Below are 25,178 nucleotides of genomic sequence, written 5' to 3'. Positions count from 1 at the left end.
TATTTTTGTCTCATTTGTTTAACTGGGGTCTCTTTATCTACTTTTAGGACTTGTGTGAAAATCTGATGATGTTTTAGGTCATATTTATGCAGAAACATGGAAAATTCTAAAGGGTTCACAAACTTTCAAGCACCATTGTGTATATATATATATATATATACACACACAGTACTGTGCAAAAGTCTTAGATACATGTAAAAAAGGGCTGTCGACCAAAAATGACTGAAAAATAATGAAATGAAATGTTTCAACATTAAAAAAATACTATAAACAGTAATGAGTAAGCCATAATTAATGAAACAAAGTCAATATATGGTGTGAGACGATTCTTTGCTTTAAAAAAAAGAACAAATAGTAGTCTCAGGTGCAAGTAGCTATAGGTTTTACTGAGCATCTTACAGAACCAGCCACAGTTCTTCTGGACACTTTGTCACACTTGCGTCTTAATTTTGCCCCAAAACCCAGTAGCCTTCATTATGTTTTCTTTTTTAATCTGAAAAGTCGTCTCTTATGGAATATGTTGCTCAGACATTTCTAAACATTTTTTTTCCCCCTGTAACATTTAATTTTATGCTGGAAAAAAATATGTATGTTTGGAACTCTACCGACTCGATAATGTTGAAGTCATAAAATAGAAACCTTTAACAAAGATTGCATGAAAAAAAAACATAGGGGGACTAAGACTTTTGCACAGTACTGGACATATGTTACTGATTTAATCTGTCAGTCACATTCAATGAATCCTAAAACTCGACACAGCTCGAGACCCTGGGGGGCCTTTCATACTCATTCCTCTGCTAGAAAAAAACAACTTGCTCCAGGTTTCCTGAACGGTTTCGCTAGACGGCTTGTTTATTTGTTCCTTGTTTACAATAGTTCATTCCGAATTCCGAATCCCGAATTTTACAAAGCAAATAAATCCGTGTAACTAAGAAGTTACTTCGACATTCACTAAAAACAAGCACACCAATAATGACTTAAAGTCTATGGATAGATAATAGTATATTAAATTGTATTAGTTAGTAGTAATTACATTAATCGCATCTAGCGATCAATCTATCAATCCATCCAGCGTCAACCTGCATGTAGTTCACATTAAACTAAACTGCTTTTGTCAGCAGGTACTTGTATGGACAAAGCTATGATATATTAGCTTCATTGCCTGAACAGGAGAAGACGTTTTGGATTAGAACATGATACTCTCCTGTCAAGAGGCCTTACCAAAAAGGGACAAGTAAAGCTTTTGGAAGTAAACCCAGTGCTGACGAAGTCTTCCTTCTTATTCTCTCGGGAATGAGTGTGACTAACATGCTAAAAGTGCTAATGTCCTCCTGCATCGGGGTAATGGAATTTTCTCTCTGTTTGTCTCCTCCCTTGTACTTGGCTTACTGCGATCCTGCATTTCTCTTTCCTTGGAATAGGAAAGATAGGCAAGACAATAAAGGCTGGCTCACGCTTCATCAAGAGACCCACCTAATCCAAATTTCTGAAATCCTTCATTCTTTTCTTTTTTAAACAGAAGGATCATCTTGATATTTAATCCCAGGACTCATGTCCCCTTGCTCTTGCCCATTCCGACCCCTTCGTTTCCCTTTTATATCCCCATCCCTCAGTTTAAAGGACCGCTTTGTAATTTTTAGAAATGTCCCTTGCCCACTTGCCTTATAAAAGTCATTTAGTGAAAAAGACAGGGAGTTTGTGATCTACAGTACAATATCACATTAGACTAAACCTAGTTTCTTTAGGTTACTGTGTACATTTTTCTGGCCCTGAAATGAGTTCTACTACTAACCATAAAAGAGCTGTTCCTCCACCAGGAAGCAAAGATTAACGTAAGTAACCTTTCTATTTTGGCACGGCCAATCTTGACTTTATTGGGCGGCATGGTGGTATAGTGGTTAGCACTGTCGCCTCACAGCAAGAAGGTTCTGGGTTCGCAGACAGGGGCCTTTCTTTGTGGAGTTTGCATGTGCTCCGGTTTCTCCCACGGTCCAAAAACATGCAGGTTAGGCTCACTGGCTACTCTAAGGGTGTATTCAGACCAGGATAGTTCGATAGTTCACTTGCTTTGGTCCGAACCAAATGTTTTTTTTATTTTTTCATTTTGGTGCGGTTCGCTTTCACACTGTACATTTTAGTAAGCGGACTAAAATCTGTCAACAAAGCCACGCGCCCTGAGGTCGTTCAGCTATTGGTCAGAGACGACACGCGCACAAAGCGTTAAGTTCAAAAGTAGTCACGGAGGCTTTCCGTGCTGTTATTCTTTTTAATGTCATCAAAGCTATATGTTTTTTCCAGTTTTTACTGTTTTCACAGTTGTGCGATTACTATGCTGTTGTACAAGTAATTTATCAATGACGACTTCAAAGGGCAAGGCGGCTACGGAGGATAGCGCTGATGAGCGCACATCATGTGACAGTTCTGGCTCTTCACGCAAGACGGAGGAGGTATGTGTCGGGATATTCGCCTTATGCATCGTAATAGATGAATTTCTTTTTTGTGTCACTAGTACCGCCACTTTTTGAAAGAATGTCCCTGATTTTAATGTAGGTCTGACGGAGTTTCTTCACTTTTAGCCGACATTGTTCTGGGGAGCGCGTGAACCCCTTCTCCTTCATTTTCTCACTGAATACAGCAAACACGTCGGCATTTTTGTGTGTTCTCTCCAAAAGCTCAGATATGTGGACATCTGCCCATATATCCACAAGGGTACGCGTTTCTTCCTCGGCCCACGTTTGCCCCCTACTCATTTTTTGTACTCTGTAGTCTAGCCTACCACTGGTCTGAATGACTGAACGACTGTTGTAAGGTTCCCTTGACAACCGAAACAGTGTTTGCACTTTGCGGTGGAGTGTCAAGACTCTGTTTCCCATAATGCTCGACAAACGACGGAAGCTCCCGAGGTACAAAAAAGCAAAACTGTCAGATTAGGTCCGGTCTGCTTTCACACCTCCAAAAGGTCCGCACCAGAGTTCCTTTGGTCCGGACCGAGTCCGACCTTGCAGCTCGGTCTCGGTCCGCTTGTTTGGTCCAGACCAGAGTTCGGTGGTTTGTATTCAGACCAACCCAAAAGGTCCGGACCAAGGGAAATTTGGTTCGTTTAGTCGTTTGGTCCGGACCAAACAACGTAGGTGTGAATACGCCCTAAGTTGCCCATAGGTAGGAATGGTTGTTTCCCAAGCCTGGAAATGGGAGGGGTTGTGGCAAGAAGGGCATCTGGTGTAAAACTATACTCCAATTAATGTGACATTAATCTTGACCTTATTAACTTTTGCTGGCCTTACACCAAATAACTTTTCAATGATTTGCATCACTGACAAATTCCCAATTTCCGAATAAAATCATGAAAGTGTTGATAGAGTTGGGGCGCGATCCCGTCATCTCGATCGTTTGGTGTAAGGCAGTCATGACAGCTTTCTTAAGTCAGCCTTTTTCTCGTCTTGACATTCCGATAAATTCAACCATGTTTCATATTATTTTTAGTCTTGGCTCATGCAAACAATGACTCTGCAAGCTCTTCAGTCTTTGCAAAATCATAGACAATTGGTTGAAAAGACATTTTTTGTAAGACGGGCATAAATCTGTGATGAACGTCACATTGTGAGAGGATATCAGACTTTAGTCTCTTTTAAAAGTCTTCTAGTTGTATAGTTAGTATGTGTTGAGTACAGTATGCTTAGTTATTCTTCTTTGCTCAGTTTTATCATTTCAGACGACTGGTTAGATTTTATCAGCTGTGGAATTTGTTCCACCATGTGGGGGCGGCACGGTGGTGCAGTGGTTAGCACTGTTGCCTCACAGCAAGAAGGTTCTGGGTTTGAGCCCAGGGGCCTTTTTGTGTGGAGTTTGCATGTTCTTCCCATGTCTGCTTGGGTTTCCTCTGGGTGCTCCGGTTTCCCCCACAGTCCAAAGACATGCAGTTAGGTTAACTGGCTGCTCTAAACTGCCCATAGGTGTGAATGGAACCCAGCCACTGTTTGGTGCCGGTCCCAAGCCTGGAAATGGGAGCGTTGTGGCAGGAAGGGCATCCAGCATACAATTATGCTCCAATTAATATGACATGTCAAGGCATGGCAGTGACCCCACACACATAAGTGGGACAAGCTGGAAGAAGAAGAATTCATCCGTGTGGATTTTTTCAGACAATGAGGCATGAAGGATATTTAGTTGTGGTCTAATACAATGCCACTATCTGGACCTGGATCTGTTTAGTGCTCCAAATATCTACATCTGAATCTGAATTTTGATTTAAACTTGAAGTAGATGTACCTAAATCAGAAGTTTTTTTTTAAAAATTATTATTATTAATAAATACAAACCCTACCCATACACCCCAAAAACCATAGTTAAACACTATGGAATCAATTTTGTGCCAAAATATTCATACAATACTTTTGAAATATCAAACAAAAACGACAAATCAAAATACAAAAAAACAAAAAAAGTCAATTTTTTTAGACTGGCAAACAAATTATTCGTGTAATCGTGCAAAATATCAGTCTATTACTCTTCAAAAACCTTTTATTTTTGTTCCGCGTCTTTCTCGGTTTTGTTTGACGTAATTTATTTTGGTTGCGATTCCAGCTTTCTCGTTTGCGCTCCCTGACTTTTTGCTTGCAGTTTTGGCACAAACTTCACGTGTGGGTGGGCTATCCAGGAATGCATTCCCATTGGCTAACTTGTGTTTGACTGACAGCTACGCTCAGCCATTCCCTACTCGGATTCTGGCGGACTGTTTGACGAGTGACCGATCCATTGACGGTAAACAAGGATCGAGTGGACTTCAGTGGCGACTATGATACTGAATTTACACTTTGTTGAATTAATTCAATATCATAGTCGCCACTGAAGTCCACTTGATCCTTGTTTACCGTCAATGGATCGGTCACTCGTCAAACAGTCCGCCAGAATCCGAGTAGGAAATGGCCGCAACAGCCTCCGGGGGAATGCCAGTCTAAAAAAATTTATTTTTTTGTTGTTTTTTTTGTATTTTGATTTGTTGTTTTTGTTTGATATTTCAAAAGTATTGTATGAACATTTTGGCACAAAATTGATTCCATAAAACACTGACTGCAATTCACCTCACAAGCAGCAGAGGGCACTAAAAAGGACAAACTGCTCTTTTAAAGGCCAGGATAACCTCCAACAACCTCCAGAGTCCACTATGGATGCTTATCACAGTAACACAAGCCTCCTGTATAGTCTTGCTCACATATCACAGTTGCTGAATCAGAAGGCCGCGTGTCCATCGACGCATTAATTAAGAGTCTGATCTCGTCAAAGTTCAAGGTCACTGAATGTTTAATCGCTGCCATGCATCACCTCGTACATTTTCTGTGGAGTCAGCTAGCTAGCAGTGAACGGCTGATTTGCTGCACTCGTTACACAAAATATCTTGTGATAAAAATCACCACAATAATGACTTTCTACATGGTTTACTCGTCCAAGCTCTGTATCAGAGTATAAAAGAGGAGTGCTATGTTTCTGTCCTCTCTGTAATCTGCTGTACCTTCTCTCTTCATGCCCATGGCCAGGCATTTCTGATAGCGGCAGTACTGGCAGCGGTTTCGCTGGCGCTTGTCGATCACACAGTCCTTGTTGTCTCTGCAGGTGTAGGTCAGGTCCTTCCGTACGGTTCTCTTAAAAAACCCCTTGCAGCCCTCACAGCTGTAGACGCCGTAGTGTTTACCTGAGGAGACAGCATATCCGTCAAACTGGACAGAACACACGGGACACAGATTTATGAAATGCTCTAGTTACTACATGGGAATGTATTAATGCGCTCCTGTGTGTGCATACCAGAGGAGCGATCTCCGCAGATGGCACAGATGTGTTTGGTGAGAGACAGAGGGGTCCCCGAGGACTGCGCTGGCACCTTCATCATACCATTAATGCCCACCGGAGGCTTGATGTCCTCTGAGCTGCTCACAGAGTTCATTGGCGAGTTCAACTGTAACATATATACGCACAAAAACAACACAAACCTGTTTAGATACACTCTTAAAAGAGCTTTTCCAAGGAGACCTAAGGTTTCTTTGATAAAGAAACTCTTGGGGTTCAGGGACAAGCTGAAGAACCTTTAACATTACTGGTATTTAGCAGATGATCTTATCCAGAGCAACATACACCAAACCCAGAGCAGCCTGGGGAGCAGTGGGGGTTAGGTACAGTACCTTGCTCAAGGGCACTTCAGCCATTCCTGCTAGTTCAGGGAATCAAACCAGCAACCTTTTGGTCCCAAAGTTGTTTCTCTAACCATTAAGCCTTAGCTTCCCCTTTACGGATATCTATGACAATATTTACAGTCTGAGAAAAAGGGTTCATCAAGAGCCGTACTCTACTTGAAAGGAAAACCCTGTTAAAAGGGTTCTACATCAATGATTCAGCTGTAGTTAGCTGGATAATGGGAGCCATCATGCTAGACGCTGCAGCTAATCTTATGTAGTCGACAAGCACTGGATTTCAAAGAAAGTCATCCATGTAAAAGCCAATGCAGAGCCTTCGTCAATCAGAGGTAACTCATGGTAACATTGGATGGGTGTGGAAATTAGTAAAGGTGATCTAATGCAGGTTATTACAGGAGGTTAGGGTTGCTGACCTGCTAGATGTCCGAGTGGTACTCCAAAAAAAAAAAAAAAAAAACAACAACCCAATGTGGGCTTTAGAGATAAAGAGCCTACTTTTGAGGGCGACTCTGGCCTTATTGGGCGAGATGATATCCAACCCACTCAGGAAGGTCCTGCTCTTATAGTCTTATGACAAGATCACAATCCAGAAGCGGGGTCAGACATTAACGGCATTAAGACAAATACATTTCCATCAAAGAAAAATTTGTCTGTTGAGGCCGTCCTGTTTGGGAGTTCTGGATTTGCTGCATAACATGAACATAACGAGACCATCAGTGTCTGCGTAACTCACTCTGGCCCTGTCTAGTCCATATACACCCTAGGAACACCGACCTATTTGCCAGAAAGAATCCAAAACGGCGAGGAATTGACCGAGAAGAAGCGATTTTTGTTGAATTGCTCATTAAGGCTTAATTAGTCCATAACTTCATTAATAACTGTAATGAAGCAAATCTGGGTAGAAGTTCTATGCACCCTAGGTACCCCTATCTTCATGCCAGAAAGAATCAAAATCAGTGAAGAATTGAAGGAGAAGAAGCAATTTGTGTGGAAACTGCTCATTAGGGATTGATGAATTACTCCATATCTCTCATCTCATTATCTCTAGCCGCTTTATCCTTCTACAGGGTCGCAGGCAAGCTGGAGCCTATCCCAGCTGACTATGGGCGAAAGGCGGGGTACACCCTGGACAAGTCGCCAGGTCATCACAGGGCTGACACATAGACACAGACAACCATTCACACTCACACCTACGGTCAATTTAGAGCCACCAGTTAACCTAACCTGCATGTCTTTGGACTGTGGGGGAAACCGGAGCACCCGGAGGAAACCCACGCGGACACGGGGAGAACATGCAAACTCCACACAGAAAGGCCCTCGCCGGCCACAGGGTTCGAACCCGGACCTTCTTGCTGTGAGGCGACAGCGCTAACCACTACACCACCGTACCACCTTACTCCATATCTTCATTACTAATTGCAATTATGCAAATTTGGGTAGAAGCTACAGTATATGCACCCCAGGCAGACCTACCTTCCTGCCAAAAAGAATAAAAATCAGTGAAGGACTGAGAGAGAAAAAGCAATTTTCGTGAAATGTGGACGACGCCAGACGGACGACAGACAAAGCATGATGGCATAAGCTCATCCCCTATCGGCCGGATGAGCTAACTAGAGCTGAAAGATGGCTAAAGTTACTCAGCTTACTTCGACAAAGTAAACAAATATTATGCACTTTCCCCCAAACTGCCAATTCCAGTTAAACTTTAAATGAGATATATTTATCTCAGGGCAGCATGGTGGTGTAGTGGTTAGCGCTGTTGCCTCACAGCGAGAAGGTTCTGGGTTCAAGCCCAGTGGCTGATGGAGGCCTTTCTGTGTGCTGTTTGCATGTTCTCCCCATGTCTGCGTGGGTTTCCCCCCACAGTCCAAAAGACATGCAGGCTAGGCTAATAGATAGTTTTCACATGACGTCTCAGAGTCGGGGATTCCCTGGTGGTGGCCATCTTGCGGGGCTAGCTTACCGTACGGGTCACTGAGCACACACTGTAACGCGCGAGTTACATTTATTTATATATTATTTACATTTATAGTTACATTATTACTATTTAAAGCTAGCAATGGTGCACACCTGTTGTATTCACGGCTGTTGTAATAGGTCAAATGATGAAGTCAAGTGGAGCTTTTATGGAATTCCCACTGTACGGGAGCATGAAGGCGAGCAAACAAAGAAACTCAGCATACAAAGGAGAAATCTATGGCTTGCGAGAATCAACCGCAAGGATTATCAGCCTTCCAAACACAGCAAAGTCTGCTCCGATCATTTTATAAGTGGCAAGTTGTTTAAATAAACAATCAATTGTGTTTAAGTTTGTTTTTGGAAACCAAAACTTCGTGTAAACAATCTCTAGAGAATGCCTAACTGGAACCGCTAAGTGTATGTTTACATTGTAATGTACACTAATATCGCTCGTTTGTCAAGTTTCTAAGTTTATACTGACATGGTACTGTAACACCACTAATGGATGTAAAATTTGTCTTAAATCAACTCGATATTATACACACACATATATTTATATGCAGTGTTGAGAGCTCTAAAATTCCAATGTTTACATACCTTGGCTGTAATTAGGACATGGCTCTCACTTGTTTTTATATGGTGGACTTCGCGGACCCAGCCACAGACAAAATAATTGTATGACTCCAGCGACTTGTATGCTTTGAGGTCGTCAAGTGTGTAGGCGCTTTTAGTATTCACGAAATAGTTCACAATATCAGGGTACGATATGGATGGCAGCCCTGCATAGTCACTTGAAAATGCATCTTTGTCCATTTCGTAGGGGTCAATTCCCCCAATCAAGGCCAGTTTGGCTGCATACCGTTGTCGTGAGATGTCGTCCAATGTATCCATATACTTCCGTTTGCTTGATTTTGCCGACATTGATCTTTATTTTAGAAAACTGACTATATAACTTAATAAATTCGTCCGAGGTAACGTAGCCAGTAGTGGCGATGGTCCGTTTTGTTTGCCCCGCAAGATGGCGGCTGGGGGACGTTCCCCGGAATGCTGTGACGTCAGTGAAAACTATCTATTGGTGGCTCTAAATTGATAGGTGTGAATGAGGGTGTAAATGGTTGCTTGTCTCTATGTGTCAGCCCTGCGACTAGTCCAGGGTGTACCCCGCCTCTCGCCCATAGTCAGCTGGGATAGGCTCCAGCTTGTCCGAGACCCTGCACAGGAAAAGCGGTTATGGATAGATGGATATTTATCTCATACACAACCTGGATCTTGACGTTTGTAATCAGGTGACTAACTTTTGCTAATGTTAGTAATACTTCCAGCTGAGATAAACTTGTCCCATAATGTAGCTAGCTAGCTAGAATTGCTGCTTGTTGAAGACGTATATACAATAGAAAAGTATACAGTATTTGGACAGTCGATCGTCAGTAGAAAAGAAAATGAATCTTCTTAATGAAGCACAGACTCAACAACATTGTCGCAGTTCCCTATTCAGTCCTCAATACAACACCAAAATTACATTCTCGCCAACCCCCTTCCTAGCTAACATAAACCTGCTTTCCATTTCCCTGCCGTCCAAAGCGTAATGAAACAAAACAATGCAGCCTGTGAACGTTGGCCTTTGATTGAGTTTGGAAAGACACATGGAGATTCTCAAGTGATTAAAACACATGCATTTGGGAAGAGCTCATGCCTTCAGGTTCACATGCTTTCTCTGTTCATCTCCCTCACTTCCATCCTCTCTCTCTCTCTCTCCGTCTCTCTCGCGCTCTCTTTCTTTCTAGGGAAGCTGTCATTGCAGGATGTGTCCCGAGCCTCATTTATTCCCATTCAACACTGCCAGTGCAAATATTCTATGCTAGGATAGCTGCAATAAAATATTGAACAGGACAGTGGAATAAAGACAGGCTTGTGTTTCTTTTTTTCTTGTGAAAATACACCCGTGCCAAAAATGTGCCGGGGTGAACTCATCCAGACACAGAGGGAGATCTGTTCATACATGAATATCCTGAAATGAGGCCTACGGCGTTCCGCATGGATTTATAAGAGCGCGTGAGGGAGGTCTAAGCTACAATCAACAGCGATTCATCATTTTCCGATCACTGATCATCACCACCTAAACATGTACAGCGCTCACGGTGCATTAATAACGCGCCTCTCTCTCTCTCTCTCTCTCTCTCTCTCTTTCTCTCTCTCACATTATCCAACATTTACTTCCAAACAAAAACGCCACTGAAATGTGATGTATTATAAGAGCTATCAGGAACACCGATGTCCAAAATCCACAACAGAAAACAAGCAAAATATGTTATGCACTATATTGCTGAAAATGGTCTGGAGCTTTGGCTGATTGGTCTGACTTACATATTCACAAAAAGAAAGAGAGAGAGAGAGAGAGAGAGAGATCCTCATGATGAGGTGCACCAGTCTGAGTGGAAGAATCTGTGTGCAGATGTCTGTACTTGATGGAAACTGATAATTCACTGGAGAATACAAATCAAACTTCATAACGTCACGATTGAAAGCACTTTATTCATTAGACATCTTTCCCCTTGCTAAGCATGTTCGCAGTTATTAACTGTATTTACGTTTTACCAACGGCTGGCTGGAGAACCTTCTGTCCTGACATGAAAATCTATTGTCCCATGTCCATAACAACACTAGCACTAACATTAGCACAATTAGCCGCTAACTAACTCTACTAGCTTCCTTTCTACTTCTTCATCGTCCCATGGCCAGCAAGGGCCATAGGGGCACGATTGATGACATTTTCACATGTCTGGGGCATTTAACCTTGGTGGAGCCCATCCCTCTCCAAGCTTGATCAATGGACAATTTAGAGTAGCCAGTTAGCCTAACTGCATATCTTTGAACTGTGGGGGAAATCGGAGCACCCGGAGGAAACCCACACAGACACGGGGAGAACATACAAACTCCACACAGAAAGGCCTCCGTCAACCACTGGGCTCGAACCCAGAACCTTCTTGCTGTGAGGCGACAGTGCTAACCACCGCGCCACTGTGCCGCCAGCTTCCTTTCTAGATTAGATTTATTATTATCAGTATTAAAGTTCTAATTTGGTCACCTGCCAATTCCCATCCACCAGCTCTTCCCTGTCATACAACAGCTACGAATCAGGGAGTGTAAATTCTAATACACTCCAACCCTGCTATAAACTCTTTACTACAAGCTTTCGCACATAACGAACCAAGTTTGTCTCCCCCGCCTTTAGCGACGAATTGGAATCTTCAAAAAACATCACTGAGCCATGCGCTCCAATTCCCACCAGTGATGAACAATAAGTAATCAAGTTAACAAAAAGTGTTAATACTTTAAAACAAAGGCTTAACGAGCCTCGCTTAGGTGTCGATCACTAACAGTTATCGAGAATGGTGATCAAAGTATCGATAAAAGGACGAAGTGACTGCTGATACCGCTAAACTTAACACCTAGTTACAGCATACCAGATACCACGAGCTAGCCTAGTAGTTAGCGTGTCCACCTCTTGACCAGGAGATTGCGAGTTCTACTTGCGGTCGGGTCATACCAAAGACCATAAAAATGGTACCTACTGCCATCTGGCGAGGCACACCACAACACAGATGTGAGTAGGGAGTCAAACTCTCGTGGTTACCAGAGGACCAGCCCCCACTGTAACCCCAGCTATGTAATAGGCAAGAGGCAGAGGGCTATGGAAACGGAGATCGGCTGTTAGGACTAGGACTGTTTTGGCCTCTAGAGGCCGCTGTTATTTCCTTTTCATGTCGTGTTTATTTTGGCCTCTAGAGGCCGCCACTGTTCCTGTGTTTTGTGTTTGTGTTAATTGCCTAATTATCTTCACCTGTGTCCTTAATTAGTTTGTCTATTTATACCCCTGAGTTCAGTCCTCTTGTCACGGAGTCTTTGTGCTGTTATGTTTATCTCCAGTTTCCTTTGTACTGTGTTTTTTGATCTTCTTAGCTTTTGAATTTTTGCAGTTTGCTTTTCTTTTGGATTATACTCTTTGGTTTTTTTTTTTGTCTTTTGTTTTGCCCTGTATATAGTGTATATAGTTTAAATAAACCTTTTGATTCTTTTTCTACTTCCGCCTCACGCCTCTGCATTTGAGTCATCCCCCTGGTGGCCTAGTGGGGGTTTGCTGGATTATCACACCAACGAACCAGGTTCGAATCCCAGCAAAACCCTAACAGAAAGACTCCGTCATGACCGACTCAGCAGAGGCTGCTTCAACTGTCTACCCGGCCAACCTTCAGGGACTTATGGCAGCTTTGACACGCTTCGGAGCGACCATGGACGCTCATGGACGTACGCTCACCAGCCAACGTGAGGCCCTCGCTCGCCACGAGGAACTGCTTCAGCAAATTGGGAAAACCCTGGCACAGCTGGCATCTCTGCCTGCATCTCCTGCTCCTGATCCAGTTCCTGCTCCTGATCCAGCTCCTGCTCCAGTGCCTCCTGCAATGCTGCCTTCTTCACCTCGCGAACCCAGCCTTCCTGCACCACAGAGGTATGACGGCAAGCACAGTGAGTGCCGAGAGTTCCTTACCCAGTGTCAACTCACCTTTGAGCTTCAGCCTACCACCTACACTACGGATCGCCGCAAGATTGCCTTTGTGATCACCTTATTAGCTGGTAAGGCGCGAGCCTGGGCTACTGCTATCTGGCAAAGACAGGGACCTGAGTGCTTTGATTTCCAGCTGTTTTCTGAAGAGATGCTTCGGGTCTTCGATCAGGCAGACATCAGTACCGACGCAGCCCGAAAGCTCATGTCCATCCGGCAAGGAGGAAGCGTCGCAGATTACGCCATCTCGTTCCGAACACTCGCAGCAGTAAGTGGATGGAACGAGACTGCCCTGGTGTCAGCCTTCCACCATGGTCTGTCTGACCCCATCAAGGACGGTCTGGCCTCTATTGGATGCCCAAGTGACCTCGAAACCCTCATCTCACATGCTATTCGTCTGGACAACAGGATGAGAGAACGCCACCAAGCCTTGAGCCCCCCCAGCCTCCCTACCTCTACCTGGAGACCGTCTACCTCCTTCAGTGACTGTCCAGAACCCATGCAAGTGGGTCGTACTCGCCTCTCCGCATCTGAGAGGGAGCGCAGAAGGAGGGACAAGTGCTGCATCTACTGTGGCAAGCCTGGTCACTTCCGAGCATCATGTCCCGAACTCTTGGGAAAAGGACCGCCCCGTCCAGCCGAGGGAGGGTTGTGACGGGGCCTACCCTCTCTCCCGGACTCCCTGGTCAAGGAATCTACATCCCGGTCTCCATCTCCTGGGGTGAGTCTGTCCACTCTTGTCAAGCTTTGATAGACTCAGGGGCGGCTGGGAACTTTATGGATATTCACTTCGCCCAAAGCATCAATATTCCGACTGCACCTCTTGAAGTCCCACTGTCTGTGTCTGCCCTCGATGGCCAAGCGTTAGGTGATGGAAGAGTCACCCAAGTTACTTCTCCAGTTTTCCTCCAGTCTCAAGGTCACAAGGAAGAAATATCCCTGCACCTGATTCCTTCACCTGAGTTCCCAGTTATTCTAGGCCTTCCTTGGCTTACTCGCCACAACCCTCGCATAGACTGGGTAACAAGCCAGGTTGTGGAATGGGGCCCTGCATGCCATGCCTCTTGTCTGCTCTCTAGCTCTCCTGTGTCTCCTGCCGAGCCCCCTGATCTCACCGAGTTATCTCAAGTTCCCACAGAGTACTGGGATCTCAAGGAGGTATTCAGCAAGAGCAGGGCCGCCGTTCTTCCTCCGCACCGGGCCTACGACTGTGCCATCGACTTGCTCCCTGGGACTACCCCTCCTCGTGGCAGACTGTTTTCACTCTCTCAGCCAGAACGCAAGGCCATGGAGGAATACCTCAAAGATGCCCTGGTCTCTGGGTTTATTCGACCCTCCACTTCACCTGCTGGAGCCGGCTTCTTCTTTGTCGGCAAGAAGGATGGGGGGCTCCGACCATGTATTGATTACAGGGGCCTGAATAAGATCACTGTGCGCAACCGATATCCCCTTCCGCTGATGTCCACAGCTTTCGACCTGCTCCAAGGCGCCACCGTCTTCACCAAGTTGGACCTACGGAACGCATACCACCTCATCCGTATCCGACAGGGAGACGAGTGGAAGACTGCCTTTAACACCCCGTCTGGGCACTACGAATACCAGGTGATGCCCTTCGGACTCACCAACGCACCAGCTGTTTTTCAGGCCCTAATCAACGACGTCTTAAGGGACATGATTAACCTATACGTTTTTGTCTACCTCGACGACATCCTTATCTTTTCCAAGACCGTGCAGGAGCACCGCCACCATGTCCGCCAGGTTCTCCAGAGGCTGCTACAGAACAATCTGTTCGCCAAGGCCCAGAAATGCGAATTTCATGTTCCCGAGGTCTCCTTTCTGGGATTTATTGTACGGACAGGCCAACTCCAAATGGACCCTGCCAAGACCCTGGCCGTCCGGGATTGGCCTACTCCCAAGTCCGTTAAGGAGGTTCAGCGGTTCTTAGGATTCGCTAACTTCTACCGCAAGTTCATCAGGAACTTCAGTTCTGTGGCAGCACCCATGTCAGACCTCACCAAAGGGACAGGTGGATCTTATGGCTGGTCTCCTCAGGCAGAAAAGGCGTTCAAAGACCTCAAGGACCGCTTCTGCACGGCACCCATTCTGGTTCTCCCGGACACCTCCCAACCATTCATCGTGGAGGTGGATGCCTCGGACAGTGGTGTCGGCGCGGTGCTCTCTCAACGTTCGGAAGGAAAGCTGCACCCCTGCGCTTACTTCTCCCACCGCCTGAGTCCTGCTGAGTCCCGGTACGATGTGGGGGATCGAGAACTGCTAGCGGTCAAACTGGCCCTTGAGGAGTGGAGGCACTGGCTGGAGGGAGCACAACATCCATTCCTGGTTTGGACTGACCACAAGAACCTGGAGTACCTCCAGCAAGCCAAGAGACTGAACCCTCGACAGGCTAGGTGGGCCCTGTTTTTCAGTCGGTTTGACTTCACCCTCTCATACCGCCCCGGCTCCAAGAACACCAAACCTGACGCACTGTCCAGACTGTTCTCTGCCACTAACAGGGAGAATGAAGTCGGGCCTATTATCCCTGTGTCCCGGATTGTGGCCCCTGTCCGCTGGGGTATTGAGGAGGCTGTCCGACGAGCCCAACGCCAGGACCCCGGTCCTGGGACGGGGCCACCAGGCCTCTTGTACGTCCCACATCAAGCCCGGGCCAAGGTTCTCCAGTGGGGTCACTCTTCCCCTCTCACCGCCCACCCGGGAGCTCGGAGGACCCTGGACTTCCTGAAAAGACGCTTCTGGTGGCCTAACATGGAGAAGGAAGTAAGGTCATTTGTCCTGTCCTGTGAGGTTTGCACCAGAACCAAGAACCCACGACAGCGTCCCCAGGGTCTCCTGCATCCTCTGACCATTCCCCGGCGTCCCTGGTCCCACGTGGCAGTCGACTTTATCACGGGTCTCCCTGAGTCACAAGGTAACACGGTCATTTTGGTCTTAGTTGACAGATTCTCCAAGGCCTGCCGCTTCATACCACTGTGCAAACTCCCCTCTGCTCTTGAAACTGCGAAACTTTTGTTTAATCATGTCTTCCGAGTCTTTGGTCTTCCACAGGACATCGTCTCAGACCGAGGGCCCCAGTTCTCCTCCCGAGTGTGGCACGGGTTCTGCAAGGTCATCGGAGCCACTGCCAGCCTCTCCTCTGGGTTTCACCCACAGTCCAATGGTCAGACGGAGAGGCTCAACCAGGACCTGGAAACCACCCTGCGAGGCCTGGCTATGGATAACCCGACATCGTGGAGCACCTGGCTGCCATGGGCGGAGTACGCCCACAACACCCTGCAGTCATCGGCCACCAAGCTGTCGCCATTCCAGTGCCAATTCGGGTTCCAGCCACCTCTGTTCCCGGACCAGGAGGAGGACGCGGGGGTGCCCTCGGTCAACCAATATGTGAGACGGTGTCGCAAGACCTGGAGCAAGGTCAGGAAGACCCTCATACAGACCTCCAGAACCAACCAGACTCAGGCCAACCGCCATAGAAGACCTGCACACGCTTTCCGCCCTGGGCAGCGTGTTTGGCTGTCCACTAAGGACCTTCCACTGCGGGTGGAGAACCGCAAGCTTGCTCCTCGCTACATTGGCCCCTTCAAGGTGGTGCGCAGGGTGAACCCTGTCTCCTACCGGCTCCAGTTGCCCCGGACTCTGAGGATCAACCCCACTTTCCATGTTTCCCTGTTACGGCCCGTACTGACATCTACGTATGCCCCTGCCCCTAGGAACCCCCCACCCCCCCGCATCTTCCAGGGGCAGACTGTGTTCACTGTGAATCGCCTGCTTGACTCCCGCCGGGTCCGCGGCGGGTTGCAATATCTGGTGGACTGGGAGGGCTATGGTCCTGAGGAGCGCTGCTGGGTTCCTGCTCGGGATGTCCTTGATAAAGAACTATGTCGGGACTTCCATTCGGCCCATCCGGATCGCCCTGGGAACGTCAGGAGACGCTCCTAGAGGGGGGGGTCCTGTTAGGACTAGGACTGTTTTGGCCTCTAGAGGCCGCTGTTATTTCCTTTTCATGTCGTGTTTATTTTGGCCTCTAGAGGCCGCCACTGTTCCTGTGTTTTGTGTTTGTGTTAATTGCCTAATTATCTTCACCTGTGTCCTTAATTAGTTTGTCTATTTATACCCCTGAGTTCAGTCCTCTTGTCACGGAGTCTTTGTGCTGTTATGTTTATCTCCAGTTTCCTTTGTACTGTGTTTTTTGATCTTCTTAGCTTTTGAATTTTTGCAGTTTGCTTTTCTTTTGGATTATACTCTTTGGTTTTTTTTTTTGTCTTTTGTTTTGCCCTGTATATAGTGTATATAGTTTAAATAAACCTTTTGATTCTTTTTCTACTTCCGCCTCACGCCTCTGCATTTGAGTCATCCCCCTGGTGGCCTAGTGGGGGTTTGCTGGATTATCACACCAACGAACCAGGTTCGAATCCCAGCAAAACCCTAACATCGGCGCTGCACCTATGGGCCTCAAAGAGCTGGCATAGGAGACTGCCTGGGAAGACCAGATACTGGTGTGGGACGGACAGTGTACTAAAGTCCAAAGTCCTTTCCCGTGCTATATGGCAGCACTGATCTCCATTTCTATAGCCCTTGGCCTCTTGCCTATTACATAGCTAGGGTTACAATGGGGGGCTGGTCTTCTGGTAACCACGAGAGTTGGACTCCCTACTCACATCTGTATTGCAGCGTGCCTTGCCAGATGGCAGTAGGTACCATTTTTTTTTATGATTGTCTTTGGTATGACCTGACCGCAAGTAGAACTCGCAACCTCCGGATCGAGAGGCGGACACGCTAAGCACTAGGCCAACTTGCGGTCCACAGTGTACTGATGGCGTTTTTATACCTGCTGCCCCGCCCAGCCCTTCGGTGTGACATAAATGACATCATCTGTGATTCGCAACACATGAATGAACTGAATGGTGAAGATTTAGAAAACATAGTGAGTCAATGGGTGGACACTGACAGCAATACACCGGTGGCCTCTGTCATTTCCATAACAGATGAAGAAATCAGTAATCGCCTCCGTTCGTGAGCCTTTAACTCAGTGAGTAAACTGTGATAGTGATTCGGAAGGAGAAATTCGTGATATGGATCAGGAATGTGCCTAAATTTTTGCATATAACGATTATTTGGCACACCAAGTGGGTCTATTTCAGTATTATGAACTATTTGGATGTCGCACAAGGAGTTTGTTATCACGGAGTTGCTTCCTCCAAGACGCGTGAAGCTAACTGACATGATCTTTTCAAGCCGCTGCTCCTACAACATCACAACGCAGCGTAACACACTCAGAGGAAAGTGCTATCCACCCTCTTCCACATACATGAACTCAGAGGAAAGTGCTGTCAACCCTCTTCCACATACATGAGCTCAGAGGAAAGTGCTGTCAACCCTCTTCCACATACATGAACTCAGAGGAAAGTGCTGTCAACCCTCTTCCACATACATGAGCTCAGAGGAAAGTGCTGTCAACCCTCTTCCACATACATGAACTCCAAGGAAAGTACTGTCAACCCTCTTCCACATACATGAGCTCAGAGGAAAGTGCGGTCAACCCTCTTCCACATACATGAACTCAGAGGAAAGTGCTGTCAACCCTCTTCCACATACATGAACTCAGAGGAAAGTGCTGTCAACCCTCTTCCACATACATGAGCTCAGAGGAAAGTGCTGTCAACCCTCTTCCACATACATGAACTCAGAGGAAAGTGCTGTCAACCCTCTTCCACATACATGAGCTCAGAGGAAAGTGCTGTCAACCCTCTTCCACATACATGAACTCCGAGGAAAGTGCTGTCAACCCTCTTCCACATACATGAGCTCAGAGGAAAGTGCTGTCAACCCTCTTCCACATACACGAGCTTACAGACACTTACGTTTTGGCAGTGTCACCTCCCACTGTTCTCTTGGCTCTAGAAGGCTGTGGCATCAATGGGATTCAAAACCTCTGGACGACAGGGTGAACCAATTCCTTTTATGCCACTTGGAAACCTACAAGGCTAATTTTTCACCAGCACTTTGTTCTCCATGTTGGTTTTTTTTGTCGCTTGCCCCAACTTGTTTCCTGATTGCGCTCTTTGAAAGCCGCCTAACAGTTTTTCTGATTACAAACACATTAAGAGGATGTGTATCCAACACAGCATAACCTGTGAAGGTGCTAACAGCGAGAGGGGCGAGACAGCTCGGGTCAAGACCCCATTTGGAAAGAAAGGACCACTGTCACTTCTCGGTTAACGCTCGACCTACGTGTTGACATGATTGGTAGAGATGGCTGCATAGCGTCAGATGGCCAGAGGACACTCACAGACGAGACATGCCACCAAAACAAGACAGGGCTTCAGCAAACAAGAGTTTGTCATCGCAACACAGTGGCTCAAAACACTGAAACTAACGTCATTAAATTTAAGACATTTAATACTGAACAAGAAACTTGGCTTTGGTGTGCAGTTTACAAACTTAGCACTCGGTAGATTCTTCCACTGCCTGGCAATTTAAGTTAAAAAATTGCAAAAAATATTATTTAATTTAAATTTTTTTTAATAAACTACACTTTCTTATTATATCTAAATTAGACTTCCTGTTATCGAGGTGCTCCAGCACTTGGCGTTCATCTTCATCCATTTGGATCTGCTTAGTATAATTCTGTGCTTTTGGCAACTTCATAATCATTGGCACCCTTCATTAAAGTGATTGTATCACAAACACTAGTCTATCCACATTCCCTGGATATGAGCAATCGTGCGCTCTGATTAGCTACTCTACTACTAGGATATCAGCTCATATAGCGTGAGTAGAGGAAAACAAAATGGAGTGCATGGAGTCAGATATATCACTTTGCTATCAATTATTTAATTTAAAGGTGTCATTCCACGACAAACCGTTTAATACTTGCTCTTTTTGAAATACCATAGGTCACTCCGCGTTGCATATGCATGCTGCACGTGAAAATGTTCTTCTACCCCATTCCCTGTATTAATCTATGAAAGAAAATAGATGGAAAAACGAGCGAATCAGAAAAAGCCCTACGGACTTACGTCACTTCGAAAATTAGTAGTCATGACCTCGCCCATAACCCACTGGAAGGAGCGTCACAGTGCTGTTAGCCAATCAGAAGCGATATGTTTATATGTCATGAATATTAATGAGTAAGAGCTGAAATCCTGCCGTTCTCTCCCCACCCACTCCTCCACCAAACTAGAACAGCCTGAAACAGGAGCACCACAGCATTTTTTTCACCAAAACCGGCTCACAGGGCATTCATTCATACTAGAGACCACCGCACAATTAATGAAAAAACGATGCAATGACACCTTTAAAAGAAACAGAAATAGCTAAAAGAATATTTTTTCCCCAGCCAATATCTCCTGTTCCACACTCCAGCCCAGTCGGTGGCAGTAATGCACCTTTAAGTTGGTTTGCCAACTGACAAAAAAAAAACCTAAAGAAGGAGAAGAACATGCCGGTGTGTTGCTGAACCAACCGAAGACGAAATAAAAATTCTACTCGAAAACAAAACCCCAAAACATACAAAAAACAAAACAAAACAGCAAAATATGGAATAAAAGTATTTGACGGTAAGAACATATCTTTTTTTTTATTTTTCAAGAATTATTATTATTATCGCATTTTTCACAAATTGCTCCTGTCATTTCACCAGTTTGTTTACATTCTAAGCAGAAATTATTTTGTCGGACATTTTGTATAAGGTTTTTACGGAAGAGTGATAGTTCCACTAAGAAATACATATATTTTTTTAAATTTCTGAGAAAAAAACTCAGAATTTTTGAGATTAAAGTCAGAAATTTCGAGAAAAAAGTCAAAAATTTCGAGAAACAATCTCAAAACTTTTGAGAAAAAAAGTCAAAAATTTCAAGAAAAAAGTCAAAATTTTCGAGAAAAAAGTCGAAATTTTTGAGAAAAAAAGTCGAAATTTTCATGGAAAAAAAGTCGAACATTTTGAGAAAAAAGTCGAAATTTTCAAGAAAAAAATCAAAATTTTCGTCAAACAACAACAGAGTGCGAGTGTGTCTCAGCCAGAGCCATGGAAGTAAGAGTTCAGCCACTCCCATTGACCTTAATGCTCCATTTTTTACACAGCAATGGCGGCTCATGGAGCCTTTGACACACAGATCGCCATTGACATAGTTCCACTAGTTCCAGGAAGTGGCCGTAGAACACAGAAAGTGCGGTAAAGGTAAATGTAATTCGTTTCTACTTAATCTTTGCTTGTTATGTAGTGGTTCTGTGTTAGTCTCTAGCAAACAGAAAGCCGCTGCCTAGAAGTATTTGAATCTACGTGAATCACATCACCAACCGACTTCCTGTACCCTGGTTGTCACAACTCTGAATTCCGTGGCTCTGGTCTCAGCCATTCATGTCTACCGGCCGCGAGTGAGTGTCGCTTCCGTATGGAAGCCCGCCTTCTACAGATTTCTGACATTTTTTTTCTCGAAAATTTCGACTTTTTTTCTCGAAAATTTTGACTTTATTTCTCGAAAATTTTGACTTTTTTCTCGAAAGTTCTGACTTTTTTTCTTGAAAATTTTGACTTTTTTCTCGAAACTTTTGACTTTTTTCCTCGAAAATTTTGACTTTAATCTCAAAAATTCTGAGTTTTTTTCTCAGAAGTTTCCAAATAAAATATAAAACCCTGGCCCTATTGCTCTGCCGTAGGTTTTTGTTTATCAAATTTGCAAAAAATAAAAATAAAAATGCTCTGTTTCTCAAAATCCAGTGAATGTGGATAGAATAAAGCAGTTATTCCACTCAATCTCGTCGTACATGGATTATAGCCAACTCGGTGCTACGCGCCTCGTCGGCTATCAGCTCATGTACGACTCGATTTCATGGAATAACTGTTAAATATACAGTTGTTTATCAAATCCACCAATCAATGGGGAAAAACTACTAAAAGCTACTTTCCTTCAAGAAAAAACTTCATACCTTGTTAAAAAAAACCCAAAAAACATGCTGGAAATACACTGATACACTGTTAAAGCGTCATTGAGTTGACAATTAGAATCATGAGTGTCGCTTTCAGATGAAACTTTTTCTCAAACATTAAACACGACTGTTTACTGCTGATGCTTTGGGCCTGTTTTACAGCCAGTGCTTCAGAGGCTCTTGTGAAGATTGATGATGACAAAGTACCATGATATTTTAGTCTAAAACATGCTTGCCAAAAAGACTTGGCCATATATCCACCCCTCTACGAAAGAATGACCCCAAACATGGACTCACATCAGCACAGAACTGTCTGTGGGACATTCTGTAATGACCATCCCAGTCTCTCGTGGTTTGAACCAAAGACAAGCCTGAGAATATAAGCGGGTTTAAAATGTGGAGGAGGAGGAGCGGATCAAGATTCTTCAACAAGGCTCCACCAAATCTGAAAGCACTAAATATCACTGACAGAATGTGTTTTTGTTTTATATTACATTATCTCACGTTACCAGACAAACGTTTGGACACGACAGACAGACAGACAGATTTATTAAGGTAAAATTACATGCAAGTAGGACAATATACTAATGTACAATTGAACTAAATAAATGAAACTAAATCAAGGATATCTCAAAATCTAAAACACTTATTTCCATTGGGGTCCAAAGAAAAGTTTCAGGATGGTGCTATACAATAATACGCAATATACTAATATACTAAGAATATACAACAATAATACAAGTCTGTACAAATCCCTGTGTATGAGTCGTTACTACAGAAACAATAATGAATATTGTATAATGTACATGTGCATTAATACAGTATTAACCCATCGTTCATTAAATGTATGTGTGCTGTTCAGGCTTGTAGTACTCGAGTCTGACTCGTGCCCTCATTTTAAGGACTCGTGACTTGGACTCGGACTCGTGCATTAACTGCATTCGGACTCGTAAACTGGAGACGAAGACTGATTTTTTCTTTATTTTTTTGTAACATGCCATAATAATTTGGCTATATCTACATTAATTTTTATACCAATTTCGTACAAAAGAATGCACAGTCACCTGTTCAGGAACAAACTAACGTTAATGGCGCGGAAATGCCCGGCGTGAACGTCCCTAGGATTGTCCGCTTTGCTTATACGGACTTCTCGTGCAGTGGGAAAAAATGCACTGCTATGTGTTCCATATGTAGAAGAACTATCGAGGAGACGACGGGGATGACCTCGAACTTCAATCGTCATTTGGCAAGACTCCACCCAGAGAAGGAAGTGACATGCTACCGTATGTTCATTGCTCTGTTGATAGTGGGCGGGGCTTGCTTGCTGAGCGATGAACTAGCTAGTGTTAACCCTCTCTCATGTTATTTGCCCTGTTGATAGAGGGCAGGGCTTGATGAGCGATGAACAAGCTTTTTATCTGTTGCCTGTTCACTAACTAAAACGGTGCAGTCGAACAGGTACGTTAGTCCGACACAGCAGCAGAGACGCTTTCACATAAACGCAGCAACAGCCACCATCAAATGGTGCGGATGGAGTCTTGTTCTCGGACTCGAATCGAAATTTTCTTTAATGACTCGGACTTGAACACTGGGGACTTGAGACTGGACTCGGACTTGATGTTTAATGACTCGACTACAACACTGGTGCTGTTACATGAAAATGATGCCCGCCTTCTGACCAATCACAATCGAGCATTCAGCTATGTTCATTAACTTCACTATTTATTTATTTATTTATTTCAGGGCGCTAAAATTTTTTTAGTGCCACACCAAGACCTTAGTACTACATAATTATATTTACACGTGTACACACACACACACACACTTCCCCTTTAACATCAACACAGACTGGCTTTTCTGCTTCACTGGACCTAACACATTTACTCAGAAACAGATTCTTGTCTCGCGCAACTATTTTTGAAAAATAATGAATACATTAATCCTATAAAATAACACACATTCACATGCAGTGGGTGAGAAAAGTGCGAAACTAATCCAAACTATTTTATTTGAAGTGTGTAACGGTATTCCTGATGAAGCTTTAATTGCATGCCCCATTTTGGCTGATGAATAAATGTACACATGGGAATTAACGTCACTGTTTTTATTCGCCTTACAGGGTGCCAAAAATTCCGTTCGTCTCACACCAAGACCTCGATACTACATAATTATATTTATACAGCACACACCCCTCCTTTAACACCAATACAGACTGGCTTTTACTTTTCATTAGACTAAACAGGTGTCATAGCAATCCTACATGAATACGTGCACACACACACACACACACACACACACACACTTGACTGAATAATAGGGACATTGATGCCTACATGCAGTCTACACACACATGCACAACAGTATGACACCTATACAAACATCTATACTACACAAGAGCTTTCACACACACACACACACACACTTTAGACAGCTGCATTAAAGCCATCACTGGCTGTGCTTCTATCTTTCACGTGAACACTACAGCTTGAAAAAAGACATGAGCAAAATCTGATTTATTGTTTCAGAAGCAGCTATTAACCTTGAGTAAAACAGAGGCTAGTCAAGGCTGTGTTATCTGCAACACCAAACTCCTGTGCACTTCTGGAAGAAAGACATTAGCAGACATTGAGGAAGAGAGAGAGACGTGATAAATCACGAGAGTGCTGCTTTATTTTACACAGCCTCTCAATGAAAGAAAGCACTTTGGGTTATGATGAGGTTCTGTCTTGTGAAATGGGCCCTATTAAACATATGCGCACACACACACACGGACATCATGCATGATTTTACACACCTGTCCTCTAACCGCGCTTCCATGCAGACTTCCTCTCTCCGTCTTTTCCAAATTCTGGACTCGGTCTCTGTTCAGCCTATTTTCAGTGCACTTGCAACTCTATCTGCTTGGATTTAGTCCCCGGAGTGGGACAGCAGGATTAAAAGGGCTCACTTCTGTTACTGCAAATAGATTAATCTCCCCCTTTGCCCCATACATGAACATGCACCCTTGTTTCTAGGGGTAGGGTGTTGCTATAATGCTTCTCTCCATCCACACACACACAGTAAAATACGTAAGCTATACTTCCTTTAAGTAGAACACAACATTACACTGCTGATCAGCTCTATCCCACGGCGGTGTCTCCATTAGTTAGTTGTCCAGCCTCCCAGGGGTCAGAGGTCAGGAGTCTGAGCAAACTGCTTAGTAACGACAGCAGGAGCACAGAGCACGACCTCGCTGCAGGAGCACAACGGCAGCCGAAGCACACGTGAGGTTATTTCAGGTTTTTTTTTTTTTGTAAAAGAACCACATGTTTTACTGGTGATTTGACGTGCTCTAAGCTACTGCTTCTATTTCTCTCTTTTTCTCCTGCATATAAAATATAAGCCGCTAACAGGCAACTGGAGAAAGGCAGAGAGAAAGAGAGAGAAAGATCCTGTAGGTTCGCTTCAGCTAAATATAGCCTGAGTTAAAACTGTTACAGTTCTGTGGATGCTATTGTCATGGCAACGCATTACCTTAAAATAAATGGGGG

General features: G+C 44.6%; 1 protein-coding gene across 5 annotated transcripts in view; it reads right to left on the bottom strand.

Moving 5' to 3' along the window:
- The window catches only part of rxraa (retinoid X receptor, alpha a), a 280,451-nt gene that overhangs the window by 48,988 nt on the left and 206,285 nt on the right, over nucleotides 1–25,178 (bottom strand). For 3 of the 5 annotated variants that reach the window (XM_060935448.1, XM_060935450.1, XM_060935453.1), the window contains 2 exons: nucleotides 5,800–5,959; nucleotides 5,510–5,689 (listed from right to left, as the gene is read on the bottom strand). In XM_060935448.1, the coding sequence (XP_060791431.1) occupies nucleotides 5,510–5,689; nucleotides 5,800–5,959 (340 nt within the window). The remainder of the gene's footprint in view (nucleotides 1–5,509; nucleotides 5,690–5,799; nucleotides 5,960–25,178) is intronic. The other 2 variants (XM_060935449.1, XM_060935451.1) reach the window with 1 other exon arrangement.

This window comes from Neoarius graeffei, chromosome 12, assembly GCF_027579695.1.
Source record: "Neoarius graeffei isolate fNeoGra1 chromosome 12, fNeoGra1.pri, whole genome shotgun sequence".
Classification (NCBI taxonomy): domain Eukaryota; kingdom Metazoa; phylum Chordata; class Actinopteri; order Siluriformes; family Ariidae; genus Neoarius; species Neoarius graeffei.
The sequence above is the reverse complement of the archived record's forward strand: the minus strand, read 5'-3'. Positions and strand labels throughout refer to the sequence as shown.